The 14,968-nt window shown below is 37.2% G+C and overlaps 1 protein-coding gene across 1 annotated transcript in view; it reads right to left on the minus strand.

Annotated features, from left to right (window-relative positions):
* Positions 1-814: 814 nt before the first annotated feature.
* Positions 815-14,968, minus strand: part of LOC125271543 (NACHT, LRR and PYD domains-containing protein 12-like) — a 33,669-nt gene continuing 19,515 nt past the window's right edge. The window contains exons 4-10 of the mRNA XM_048195579.1: positions 10,865-12,712; positions 10,229-10,402; positions 4,466-4,639; positions 4,190-4,363; positions 3,233-3,406; positions 3,099-3,145; positions 815-2,154 (exon numbers count right to left, since the gene is read on the minus strand). Coding sequence (XP_048051536.1) covers positions 1,589-2,154; positions 3,099-3,145; positions 3,233-3,406; positions 4,190-4,363; positions 4,466-4,639; positions 10,229-10,402; positions 10,865-12,712 — 3,157 coding nt within the window. The 3' untranslated portion in view covers positions 815-1,588. The remainder of the gene's footprint in view (positions 2,155-3,098; positions 3,146-3,232; positions 3,407-4,189; positions 4,364-4,465; positions 4,640-10,228; positions 10,403-10,864; positions 12,713-14,968) is intronic.

Raw genomic sequence — 14,968 nt, forward strand, 5'->3', positions numbered from 1 at the left:
TATAATGTACTGGGCTATTAAGACACGCATGAATTCCAGACGTGCTTTATATTTTCTCAGTTGGCGGCAAACAGTGCTGAGTAGAGCTAGTGTTTTATGTCCATTAGAGCCAAAGGTAATCATTTGAAAAAATGTAATTTAAATACTATAATGAAATTTAAAAAAAAATTGCTTCTAAGGCTCTGAGCAAAAGATCGCACAAATGAGTTGTATATCGCTCTTTCTCTTTGCTCATCTTTTACTACAGGTGTCAGAGAGTGAGAAAACCACAAAAATGTTCATAAAAGCATTTATTTGTAATTAGATACAGGTATGTGATGTTATCCATGTTATGTTTTTAAATCAGTTAATTTGGTTAGTCCCTTTAGTATGTGTTGTGTCATGTAAAATACCATTAACTTTGAGCAGGAATGAACAAACGGTGATAAGAGATTTAATGGCTAAAGGTGCCTGGGGAAAAAAGCCACAAAAATGTACCCATAAAAGCATGTATTCCATGATTATATGCAGACAGACAATAAGACATTGGCAGCACCCTGAGGTTTTATGGCTCATTCATTCAGCTGTTATTCATAAGCAAACACAATGCACAATAATGCTTTATTTTTTCAGGACTTCAACGATAAGGTGAGCGATGATAAAAGTATCATTGTCACGCATTGTTGTAGAAGCAGGTGATGATGAAGAAGGTTAGTCTAAAAGTCTTCAATAACATGCTCAAAAGGTAAATTTAACAAATACAAATTAAATAGTGTTGTGGAAAATTCAATGTCCCTTCAGTTCTGAACTCAAAGAAAACTCTCAGAGTCAAATCTCCAGGTCCCAGTTTTAACTTTATTTACTTTATTGTTATTGTTTAACTTTATTGTTATTGTTTTTCTTTATTGTACATAAATATGGTTTATGTTGTAATACCCTGGTTTATGTTGTAATACACTTCCTGTGTCCTCGTAAACCAAACGGCTTAAAAAAAAACATCCTAAACTGTGTTTTTTTAATTAAAAAAATGCAGACAGTTTTCTCTGATGGGTATGTTTAGGGGTAAGGGTAGCGTAGGGGGATATAATGTACAGTTTTTACAGTATATGGAGAGTCCCTGTAAACCACACAAACCAAATATATGGCCAGATCTGGGCAAGGTGATTTTTGCTCATCATCACCAAATTTTTTAAGCACCACCTGCTCACTAGCACTATAGACATGTAAACATTCACAGACAATTTGAGTCTCAGTAGAAAGATCAAAGACTAACAAAACCCCATCAATGGAAACAATATTGAATCTAATCATTAAACGTATGTCATGTCAGGACGTAGAATCAGCAGATCTTAAAAAGATTCTTAAATTTGCATTCCCACAGCAACAAACAAGGTAAAACAAGAACTAAAAAACACTGGAAACAACTAGAACAGAAAATACACTTCAAAATAAAAGTCCAAATAGCTAAAACAAGAAACAAAAAAACAGGGAACATGTAACATCTATCACCATGTAAATGTTTGTTGTGAAAGTTAAAGACCTGTGGACAAGTTTTGTATGTAGAAATGCCCTGAAAATAATAACAGTTTTGTGAGATTAGAATGTGGATTTACAAATGTGTATGTGTCTGTGTTTTAATCTGACACAGAGACACTGAAGAGTTCACTGGAGATTCATAATCAACCCTAAATCCAGCATAGAGGGGTTCAGTGAATGTGGTGTTGAGTGTGTGTAAGTGTGTGAGTGTATGTGTGTCAGAGACACTGTAGAAGGACAGAGTGCCGGCCGATACATCCACATACACTCCTACTCTCTTAGAGGATGAATGGATGGCAGGTGTGTGAGTGAAGTTCTTATTGTGACGGACAGTGAATCTGTAAAAAGCGCAGTCCAGACTCCAGGATTTGTCATTCCATCCAAACACACTGTCACTCTCTCCTTTCCTGCTGATTCCTTTATATGAAACTGATATTTCAGCACATCCATCCCATTCAGCCTCCCAGTAACAGCGTCCAGTCAGACTCTCTCCACACAGAACTTGAATCTCCTTATTAAATCTCTCTGGATGATCAGGATACGGCTGATGCTCTTTCACACAGGTCAGCTTCCTGTTCTCATCAGACAAAATAAGTTGAGTGTTTGCTGTGTTTGGATCCAGTGTGAGATCACAGGCATCTGAACACAAGAAGAGAGAAACATCTATAAACACAAAACAACAGTGTGTGTGTGTGTGTGTGTGTGTGTGCATCTTCCCTATTAAGCTTACGGAATGAACACGGTGCCAGTTCCACTTTTTCTGTAAGTAAAATCAGGAAGGCGTAGGACATTCAGCTTAAGCTTTTTGAAGAATATGGAAGGCGGAATGGTGGAACCACTTGCAAGGCAATAATTTGTGTTTATAATGCATATACAGTTGTATTTTTTTAAGAAAATGACAGATTGTTTCACTAGATAAGACCCTTATTCCTCGTCTGGTATCGTTTAAAGCTCTTTGAAGCTGCAATGAAACTGTAATTTTGACCTTCAACAGTGGAGTCCATTGAAGTCCATTATAAGGAGAATAATCCTGGAATGTTTTCATCAAAAAAACTTAATTTCTTTTCGACTGAAGAAAGAAGGACATGGACATCCTTGATGACAATGGTGGTGAGTAAAATATCAGGATTTTTTTATTTGAAAGTGGACTAATCCTTAACCATATTCTGGGGAAAAAATTGTACACAGAAATTAGCTAAACCTGTCAAAAAAAAAAAAAAAAAAAAAAAAAAACTACCTTTAGGGGATGTTCTTATTTGTCACAATGTCAAAAAAATAAATACAGTTTTTTATACTGTAAAAAGGGTGAGGGTTAGGTTATAGTATTTCTAACTAGCTTCATATAAAACAAGTAGAAGTCTATGCAATGACCCAATTTAGATAGCTGTGTAAATGTGTATGTGTGGTAGAGGTACTCCACAAGGTTAGTAATACCAGAATTTTTTGACCTTGTGGGCACATTTTTTTGAGATGTTTGAAAATGTAAAAATGTAGAAAGTTTTCTGTGATGGGTAGGTTTACCTGTGTGTGTGTGTGTGTGTGTGTGTGTGTGTGTGTGTGTGTGTGTGTGTGTGTGGACGTACACTTTCGTAGTCCTGCTGTCATCATGATCTCTCCTACATGTTCCACACTATAAACACACACACACACACACATTAATGTAGATGTGCATCATGGACACACACATTTAGTATGTCAGTATTAGTGTCTGACATACTTGAGTATCTGCAGTGAGCAGTTTGGATCCTTCAGTTTGTCAGAGATCAGCTTGACTCCTGAATCTCCTGGGTGATTGTAGCTGAGATCCAGCTCTCTCAGATGTGAGGGGTTTGAACTCAGAGCTGAAGACACATAACCACAGCCTTCCTCTGTCACCATACAGCCAGACAACCTACAGATGGATCAAAACACTCATCATCTACAAAACACAATCAACGCTCAACAGTTGAGTTAATATCATTCCAAGTGTAAATTTATAGAAGAGTTCTATTTGTATGTCTCACTCAAATTTCATATTTCTCTAATAACCACATCAAAACACACTGGATTTTCATCAGCAATAATGCAATTCAATTAAATATATAAGCAGTAATTTGATAATATACACTTCAGAAATATAATCTTACATGTGGTTCACATTTACATTTCTATGAATTATGGAGTTTCACTGTGATATTTTGCTTGTTGAGGTTTTAATTGTGGTTTGTTTCATCAACTGATAAAGTGAGAGTGTGTGTGTGTAGGCCAATTCACACCACATCAACAGACGGCTTAATCGAGTTTTGTCGGATCAGTGCGTTACCTCTGTCGGAGTCTGTTGGCATCTGTCTGAGCTTGTTTTTGCTGACTGAACATGCTGATTGAACGAGAACTAACATGCTGTAATATGGTGATTGTCTGTGTTGGTCTGCGTCTGTCAGTGCAATTTGAATTGGTTTTGTGTGTGTGCATGTGTGTGTGTGTGTGTGTCTTCACTACTTAAACATCTTACAGTGTTTTTCACCTTTGGCTACTCATTCTGGCTTTAAAACATTAAGGATCAATTTCCAGTAAAGCAGCTTGGAAAGCACTTGGATTGTGAAAAGCACTATGCAAATAAAATTGATTTGACATTGATTTGTTTTCTTTCTTTTTATTTCAACAAAATCAATAAAACTGAATGTGAAAATAAAACCTCAATATCTGCAGCTGACAGTTTGGGCTCTTCACTCCATCAAAGAACAGCTTCACTCCTAAATCATGCAGGTCATTGTTACTCAGGTCCAGCTCTCTCAGTACACAGTTTGAGGATTGTAGAGCTGAAGACAAACTCTCACAACACTGACAAGTGAGATTACAGCCAGAGAGACTGAAAAAGAGCAGAACACACAAATCAACAGTCACATCATCTATAAACACAAATCAACATTATGACCAGCTGACTAAATTTTGTCTTATATGTTCTTAATACCTCAGTATCTTCAGCTGACAGTTTGGGCTCTTCAGTCCACCAGAAAGAAGCTTCACTCCTGAATCCTGCAGGTCATTGTTACTCAGGTCCAGCTTTCTCAGTACACAGTTTGATGATTGAAGAGCTGATAACAAACTCTCACAGCAATGAACAGTGAGATTACAGATGGACAAACTATAATAACAAAACAAAAGTGATTACACACTGATTAAAATGAGCGATGAGACTGGAGTGAAATTTAATTAATGATTTAAATAATTAAAAGTTCTGTTTTTTAAAAAAAAGAAATCTATGTCCCCTCATTGTTTTTCATTATACTGTACAGTTAAGTTTCGCTTTAATGCAAAACAAATATACAAGATATATACCTTTGCTTTAGTATGTAATACAGCTGATTGTGCATGTAAACAATCTGCAACATTAAAAGCACAAAGTCCACACCAAGAAGAGTTAATCTCTCCAACAGAAAACACTGTTCATGAACTGCCTGAACTGCCTTGTTTGTAGTCCTGTCATTATTTATTTGACTTGGCTATGTCAACGTGCAACACATTTGCATAATGTCACTTTGTCATAATGTCATAATTGCACATTTGCTGACTGATTTGTCCCCCCTATATCAAATGCAGTTATAGCAGAGGCCATAAAGAGTTAGTGTTATCATTATGATGAGGAGATGCTTTCACTGTGAGTGCAAAACACATGGTAAACAGAGTTTCCAGTTTTAACACTAGAGAAAATATATGGTGAGATATATGGTGAGGCCCATCCACAGTGGTTTCCTGTCCATTTCTTAAAAGCAACAGACTGGAGTCACAAAAAAAAAAAAAAAAAATGTATGGAATGTATTAACCACGCCTTGGTACATCTTTTGTACTGTATATAAGCAGGTACAAACACAGATGCTACAGTTGCTCTGCAGACCAACTCGGCATTATATCTCTGATAATAAAGTCTGTCTTCTGGCATCAAAAACTGGCATCCCAAAACTTTGAGAGTGATTTACACAGAGGTGGCAGAAATCATGACAGTCGATATTTGTTCCTATGCAATGGCTAAAGTCAGCAAAAGTCAGCAGCAAAAATATGATCTTTTTTCTTTATTTCTTTATTTTTTTGCAAATACTTGAAAAAAATCTCGTCGATTGGACACTAGGTGGCGCTATTTGGTATGCAGTGTCTTGGTCTAAGGCAATGGTCTCAAACTGCCGGCCCGCGGGCCATTTACGGCCCGCCCTCCCCCTCTACCCGGCCCGCAACTGATCTCAAAAATAAAACATAATCCAGCCCGCTAAATGATTATTATTATTATTATCTAGTTGCTACCTGTCTGATATGCAAAGAAAAAGTCGCTGTTCTATGGGATCATTCACATATCGCGTCACATAAGCGGCCATGCCGCATTCTCCTTCTTTCCAAAGCGCTTTCGCTCCAGTGGCGTCTGTCGTTGCTATGCAACCATGAGCCGCTCTCTCAACCGCGTCACTTCTATTATGAGCGCGCTTGCCTAAATTACAGTAAAAGCACTCGACTTTAAGTCACGAGCGTTGATTTAAACCAACAAAACGCGTCCGATGCGACCATTAAATGTTACCGATGCTCAAACGGCATCTTGGACAAATGTGTCTCAGCTGTGTGAACACAAGCGCTGCCAGGTGTCTGTCAAGAAACAGAAGAGTGTACAAAGGTATTCAGGGATTGTATTTGTTCAGTACAGTGTTGTTCAGTGCAAGATTTTAATGTTATTTAAGCTAACATAAAGTAAAGGAAAATACTTCCACTAAATGTTAAAAACTAATAATGTATGTAACAATGAGAGATTTTTATTTTTTGGCAAAATAAAGTTGATACAAAATAAAGTTGGCTATATATATATAGCTCCAGTTTTTTGTTTATTTCTGACCCCTCCATGCCACAAGTGTTGCTGGTTTTGTTCCTAAATTACTAATTTTTTATTCCATGCACCTTGTTGGATGTGAGAAGTTGCACCAGACTATTGCAATTAATAGTATTTTATTAGTAGTATTATATTAGTAGTATAATATTAGTAATAATATTATATAATTATATTACACTCTGTAACAATGAGAGAGATACTGCTGTTTACATTTAGTATGGTAAATAAAATATTTATAGTATAGGTATAAAAATATTTTAGTAGGCCTAATGAAATTTGAAGTAAATGAGAAATAATGCAAAGGAAAGTAAATTTTCTGAAATGTTGCGCTTTCTTGTGCTTGAATGTTAATATGGCCCTCCTATGAGGTGTCAATCACAGAAACGGCCCCCCGCCAATTTGAGTTTGAGACCCCTGCTTTAAGACGTGTTTTCCTTCTTTAAAATTTTTTCACTCCTGTTTCCCTGAAGTAGCATAACCAGGTGATTGTTATTAGACTAATTAACTGCTGCTTAAGATGAACTTTCAATGTGTTCGCTGTTCACACCCTGACGAAGGCAATAGCCGCAACGCGTAGGTGTGCAGCTTGTGTGTATCACCTGTTTTTAAGTAACAGCCAAGATGAAATAAAGGCTTTTTAACATTACTTTTCGCTTGATTCGAGTGCCTTGGATTACCTACTATTACAAGTAAGACTGAGGTTATACTCATTGGTCCTCCTCCTGTTTCCCTGAAGTAGCATAACCAGGTGATTGTTATTAGACTAATTAACTGCTGCTTAAGATGAACTTTCAATGTGTTCGCTGTTCACACCCTGACGAAGGCAATAGCCGCAACGCGTAGGTGTGCAGCTTGTGTGTATCACCTGTTTTTAAGTAACAGCCAAGATGAAATAAAGGCTTTTTAACATTACTTTTCGCTTGATTCGAGTGCCTTGGATTACCTACTATTACAAGTAAGACTGAGGTTATACTCATTGGTTCACCCCACCAGCTACATAAAGCTGGGTCTTTAACTTTAAATGTGGATGGCTCTATTTTAGAGTTTCAAACTAAATTAAAAAAATTGGTATTTGATGCTAATTTAACTTTTGATTCTCATGTCCAGAACACTGTCAAAACATATTTTTTCATCTTAAAAACAATGCCAGACTACATCCTATGTTGTCTTTTCCAGGGGCTGAAAGTTAATTAACATCTTTGTATTTTCTTGCATTGATTATTGCTTTACTAGCTGGGGTCTCAAAAACTACTCTAAACAAGTTACAGTTGGTTCAAAATACTGCCGCCAGAATCGTGACTAGGTCCAGGACAAGAGATCGCATCACTCCTATCTTGGAGCTCCATGTAAGGTCTCATGTTGATTCTAAAATTCTCATGCTCACTGTTAAGGCTTTGCATGGTCTGGCTTCTCAATATTTGTCAGAAAACTTAATCCCCTTCATCCCATTGCGTGATCTCCGCTCCTCTGTTGCTGGTCTTTTAACTGTCCCATCAACTCATCTAAGTTCTATGGGTGATGGGGCTTTTTCTTTAATTGCTTAAACTATGGAACTCTCTGCCCTCTGAGATTAGGCAAGCTGAATCTCTTAATGTTTTTAAATCCTCCCTTAAAATGTATTTTTTTTAGGGTAGCTTTGATTACTTCTAATTATTTGTTCTATAGCATTTACTTATGGAATTGTTTTGATAACATATTTTATATTTGTATTGTATATCTGAATGCACTTTACTTTTATGAATGCATTATTTTATTTTATTGTATTTCTCTCTTATTTTGTCTTGTTTGTGAAGCGCTTTGAGATGTACAGTTGAGGCCAAAATTATTAGCCCCCCAGGAATTTTGGAACATTTTCCTAAAGATCTTTCCAATGTTTGCAGCATTGATAAAACTTGATATAATCAAACATTCACCAGTGCTATTTAGTAGCTTTTGGTACATTTTGGAATGTAAAATACATTTTTAGGCTTGCTTTATATCAAATATAATGAAAATGGGGTGGTCAAAAATATTAGCCCCCATGTAAATTTTTGCTTTCAAAACACACCTAATTAATCAAACAGCTTTCAAACCACACCTGTGCAGTCAATTGGCTTCCTAACAACACCTGAGCATTCAATCAGCATAGAAGGACTCCAAGGAACAGGGCACTTCAACACATTATTGGGAGAGACTACTTTTACTCACCATGCCAAAGACAAAGGAAATCAGTCTTCAGCTCAGAAAGGAGATAGTGGAGGCTCATGATAAATGGGAAGGCTATACTGCCATTTCCAAGTGTTTCACAGTGTCTAGAACCGCTGTACGTTGCATCATTACCAAGTACAAGGAGACAAATTCTGTAAGAAACAAACCTGGGCATAGTCGTAAGCGCAAAATTTCAAGAACTCTTGAGAGGAAAATAGTCAGAGATGTCAGCAAGATGCCCCGGACATCTGCCAAGATGATTGTTGCTGACCTGGCCTCTTCTGGAGTTGATGTTTCAAGGAACACAGTTGTGAGTGCCCTTCATCATGGTGGGCTTCAGGGCCATCGTCCCAGAAGAACCCCTTTACTCAAACAGCGGCACATCACAGCCAGACTGAGGTTTGCCCGTGAACATTTGAAAGGTAAAGACGAGTTTTGGGAGTCTGTGCTTTGGTCTGATGAGACTAAACTGGAACTGTTTGGGCACATGGGTGTGGCCTTCAACCCTAAGAACATAGTTCACACAGTTAAACATGGTGGTGGGAGCGTCATGCTGTGGGGCTGTTTTGCAGCCTCAGGCACAGGGAGCCTTGTTCGGGTGCATGGCATCATGAAAAAAGAAAATTATGTTGACATTTTGAGGGATAATATGCAGAAATCTGCTCGCTGGAGCAATTTGCAATGGAAGAATGGGCTAAAATCCCTCAGGAGACCTGTGCCAACCTAGTAAAGAACTACTCTAAGAGGTTGTTGTCAGTTGTGGCTCAGAAAGGGTACACTATTGACTATTAATGACCAGGAGGCTAATAATTTTGGACGTTTCATTTTTGCCCTTTCTTGTTTCAACTCACTATTTCAATTAAATATTCTAATCAAACTTAGTGGACATTTTGTCTTTGTTATTTTGTAAACAAAAACACTATAAAACACTTGTTGTTAATTGTCATTTCCATGGAGAAATCAAGAGCTTTGTCTAATTTCATAAGGAGGGCTAATAATTTTGGCCTCAACTGTAACTTTTAAAGTAACTTTTAATTACTTGACTGACTTGACTTGAAAAGCTTGTTTTTCATGCCAGACCAGCCAATGCTTATGCGCAAATATGAGGGCTAGTCTGAGAATGTATATATATATATATATATATATATATATATATATATATATATATATATATATATAAGTCTTGTATATATAAGTCTTTGATTGCATGTAAAGCTGTATCAGCTCTTGTTCATCTCCAGCCTTGTGTTGCTGAAGGATAACTAAACTACAGCTGCCAGACAGAGAGAGAGACACTTCACTGACTGCTGCCTGCATCTCTCCAGGTAATTCAAGATGGACGTTAGTAACTACACCAATCAATGTCCTTACAGTTTAAACAAGGCCTCACTAACATACTGAAAAAATTTAATTAATTAAACATTTATATCACACATACTGTAACTAGATCATATTTAGCTTATTTACATTCATTGTGATGTTAGAAGAGAATTGGCTCCTCTCAATGTTTTTCTCTGCACTACCATAAACATCTGTGTCTTAAAAACACTTTTGATAAAAGCAGCTTGGAAAGCACTCGGGTTGTAAAAAGCTCTATGCAATTAACATTAACTTGACAGGGCTTTCTTTCCTTTCCATTCATTTCAACAAAATTTATGATACCGAATGTGAAAATCAAACCTCAGTATCTGCAGCTGACAGTTTGGACTCTTCAGTCCATCAGAGAGTAGCTTCACACCTGAATCCTGAATGTCATTGTTACTCAGGTCCAGCTCTCTTAGAACAAAATTCGAGGATTGAAGAGCTGATGACAAACTCTCACAACACTGATCAGTGAGATTACATCCAGAAAGACTAGAAAAGATAAAATGATAACAACTCATATTAAACAATAATAAAACATTGTGATATAACACTGTAGTAAATATTTGCATCTGAGCACCTCTAGAACATCAATTCAACACCTACTTTACCTGATCAGTTTCATAAGCATCCAGCAGCAGTTAGCAGTAAGGTCACGAGGAAAGAGATTAAATGACATTAGAAAATCGCAACAGCAGCATTTACTGACAAGTCAGAGTGAGACTGGAAAACAATTATGTTGTGCAAATATATGACTGCTTTTGTGCAAACAATCATTACTAACATTATAAGTGAACTTCAAAAAACACATTAAAATAATGAAAATGCATGTCATGATCCCTTTAAGACTCTAAGCTTTTTATTTAGAAAAAAACCTAATATAGTCAATGGTTAATTTTAAAGCTGCTTGATTCATTATTAAACATGATTCTTCATCTGTTAATTATCACTCACAGAGCTTTTCTGCAGTTGATCACAGCTGGTATCAGTCTTTTTCTACCCTCATCTGATGTGTTGTATTTCTTGAGGTTCAGCTCATCCAGCATCTCCTCCGACATCTGAAGCATGTAGGCGATTGTTGAGCAGTGAGAAGGAGAGAGTTTCTTCTCTGTGGGTTTGTCTGATTTCACAAACTCCTGAATCTCTCTTGACAGAGTCTGATCTTTCACTTCCAGCAGACAGAGGAAAAGATTGATGGATCTTTCAGTGGAGAGTCCATGTTCATCTGTGATCTTCTCTTTAATGTACTTTGTGGTTCTCCTGATGGTCTCTGAGCTGTTCTCTGTGTGTGTCAGAAGATCCTGCAATAGTGTCTGATTGGACTGCAGTGATATGCCCAGCAAGAACCTCAGGAACAGATCTAGATGTCCATTCTCACTCTCAAGGGCTTTAACTACTACTGATGCTAGTAGGTCATACAGAGGGTCTTCAAACCTGTAACATATAACTTCATACAGAAAAAACTGAAGTGACTCCATTTTCTTTGTTAAATAGCAGTAAAACACATTGAAAGCAGCGAGAAACTCCTGAACGCTCAGATGAATGAAGCTGTAGACTTTCCTATGATGAATCACTGATTCCTCCTTAAAGATCTCAGTGCAAATCCCAGAATACACTGAGGCATCAGTGACGTCTATGCCGCTCTCTCTCAGGTCCTCCTCATAGAACATCACATTGCCCTTCATCAGCTGCTTGAAAGCCACTTCTGCGAGTTTCACAATCACTTCTCTGTTGGACTGCAGCAGTTTCTCTGGATCTCTCTCTTCATACTTCTGATTCCTCATGTTGATCTGAATCAGCAGGAAGTGGATGTACATTTCAGTCAGAGTTTGAGGGATTTCTGCACTCAGATCTTCTTTCAGGAGCTTCTGAAGCACAGTGGATGAGATCCAGCAGAAGACGGGTATGTGGCACATGATGTGGAGGCTTCTTGCTCTTCTGATATGCAAGATGATTCTGCTGGCTTGATGCTCGTCACTGATTCTCTTCCTGAAATATTCCTCCTTCTGAGGCTCATTGAATCCCTGAATTTCTGTCAGACGGTTGATGTATTTGGAGGGGATCTGATTGGCTGCTGCTGGTCTGGAGGTGATCCAGATGAGAGCAGAGGGAAGCAACTCTCCTTTTATGAGATTTGACATCAACATACCCACTAATGAAGTCTCAGTCACAGCAGAAACTTTCTGAGCATCTGAAAACATCAGTGTGATTCTGCTTTCATCCAGACCATCAAAGATTAACACAACTTTACACTCCTCATAAATCTTTGAGTCCAGATCTCGAAGTTCAGGATGAAAGTCCAGCAGAAGTCTGTGAAGACTGTACTGATGATCTCGGATCAAGTTCAGCTCTCGAAATGGAAGCACAAACATGAAATCTACATCTTGATTGGCTTTTCCCTCGGCCCAGTCCAGAATGAACTTCTGCACAGAGACGGTTTTTCCGATCCCAGCGATGCCTTTAGTAAGAACAGTCTTGATTTGGTGTTTCTCCTCACATTCTGGTTCAGCTGACGCTTTAAAGATGTCATTGCAGTAGATTGGAGTTTCTTGTGAGGGTTGTGTTCTGGCTGTTTTCTCCATCTGTAAAACCTCATGTTCTTCATTCACTCCTTCCCTCTCTCCCTCTATGATGTAGAGCTGTGTGTAGATCCTGTTCAGGAAGGATTCATTCTTCTGGAGTTTCATTCCCTCAAATAATCTTTCATACTTGTTCTTCATTCTGGTTTTGTGCTGGTCTTTGACTCTCTGTAGTTCATCATTCACTGATTGAGAAGAATCTTGGTCTCCAGTCTGATCATCTCTAATTGATAACAAAATGCAAACGTAAAAACATCTTTGTGAATAAAACATGTGAATAAAACATGCAAGGAACAGCAACATGTTTAAGGACACCTTGGAAATGATATAGGTATATGATGTTTACTTATATCTTTGAAAAGGATTTATTCCCATATAACTGTGTACTCAAAATGTGCCTTTGAACACTTGTTTGATGGTCAAACGTGTGTTTCACTCGCATTTTGCTGGACGGTGTTTACCTGCTGCTTTTTTTTGCTGGCGGAGTAACAACAAATGAAGTAACTGGCAATATTTTCTCTAAAAAACTAAGAACAAGGAAATATGCCACCAAAGAAAAATTAGGAAATTGAAGAGATAAAGAAATTGCTTGATTTTCTGTCTGAGGAGATTGTGATTGTCTCTAAGCAGCAGAAAATGATAATGGATTTGATCAGCAAAATTAAAGAACTAAAAAACAAAATGAGGGGGGTTCTAAGATGGCGGCCAGGGAGTAACAGCAATTTTCACTAGCTCCTGCACCATTCAGCTAATTAACTGTATTTTGTAAGTTAATTTGGACACAATTCGTGGCTTTGGTTATGTCAGTGTTGTAGTATGACTTTGGAATCTTTTTGGCCACAATCTTTTTCAAAAATGCCTCCTCCTACCAAAAAAAACAGAGAAAAAGGAATCTTCCTCGGCCACGTTGGATATTTTGTCGGAACAAGGTGACAAGTAAGAGAGCAACGTGGTTGAGCTAAGCCCAGCCATGACGAAGGCATTTCAACACATGACGGAGACGATTTTGAAAACAATAGAAGTCAAACTTGATCCCTTAGCTGAGATTATACATACTGATTCCCAGGAATTGGAGATTTGCAGTTATATCCATCTAAGATGCGAGTAACAATAAAATCCACAAAGATTGAATTAGATGGTCAGATCTCCCTCTTTCCTGGCTTGGAAGAATTGCTGCAGTTAAAATGAATATAATGCCTTTTTTACACATTACAGATGATACCAATCTTATTGTCGAATAAAAGAATTAAGGAATTAACTGGATGGCTTAGTTCTTTTATATGGAATAAGCGGAAAAAATCCAGCTACCTATATCCAATTTTTTTCAGATTTCTCCAAATCAGGGATTATATTTTTAAAAGTACTAATCTTGTCACTTACTCATCCATGTCAGTCATTGAGAAGATTATTTTAAATCCCCCGTTGTGTTAGCAGATCTGTTGCTTTTATAATGCACTTTGCTTATATGAAGTGGTGACTATGAAAGACCATGGAAGATTATGGTCACAATTGACCATAACAGAGGAGGATTGGGATTGGGTCTGGAATCAGGCGAATAAGATCCTGTTTGCAACAGGGCCAGAGCCATTCAGCTCAGGATTGTGCATAGATTGCACATCACACCGCTCCTTAGGAGTAAGTTTGACCCAAGTAATTCTCCATTATGTCTTAAATGTAAGGTGGAAGTGGGAGACTATACTCATTGTATTTGGGACTGTTCTGTAATTAGGATTTACTGGTCAAAAGTTGTTTAATATACGAGTCAAATGTTTGGACTAAAATAATATATAAAATGCCATAGAGGTAATATGAATGTTTAGATGCTTTGCATCACAGACATACATTATATTTTAAAGTATATAAAAGTAGAAAACCATTATTTTAAATTGTAATAATATTTCACTGTATTTCTGTTTTTTTTTTTTTTTTTCTCTGTATTTTTGATCAAATAAATGCAGGCTTGATGAGCATGAGACTTCTTTCAAAAACTTTATAAATAGTAATGTGTCCAATCTTTCGACCGGTACTATAATTTAAAAAGATGTGCAATGATACGTGCATGCATAAGATCACAAAAATCATCTTTTCTGTTAAGAGTGGACATTATATTAATGTTAATACAATAGCTGATATGATCCTGTTATCAGCATGCTCACAAAAGATTTTTTCTTTTATCTCACAGATTTGAGAATTATAGCATCCAGATATTGGCCCACACTAGACTTGCATATGACACATATGACACACTAGACATGCATATGATACTGACTTAAAGCAGGAAAGGGTTTTTTTTTGTTGTTGTTGTTGTTGTTTGTTTTTTCTCCAGTGGAAAGAAACACCAAACACCTTGGAATGTCAGGTAAGTGATATTCACTTATATCTCTGAACAGGATTTATTTCCAGGGAAAACTGTATACTCAAAACGTGCCCTCATTTATTCAAAATGTGTCTCATTTATATTGTTATCTATATTCTGAAT

Source organism: Megalobrama amblycephala, linkage group LG7 (genome assembly GCF_018812025.1).
Source record: "Megalobrama amblycephala isolate DHTTF-2021 linkage group LG7, ASM1881202v1, whole genome shotgun sequence".
NCBI lineage: Eukaryota > Metazoa > Chordata > Actinopteri > Cypriniformes > Xenocyprididae > Megalobrama > Megalobrama amblycephala.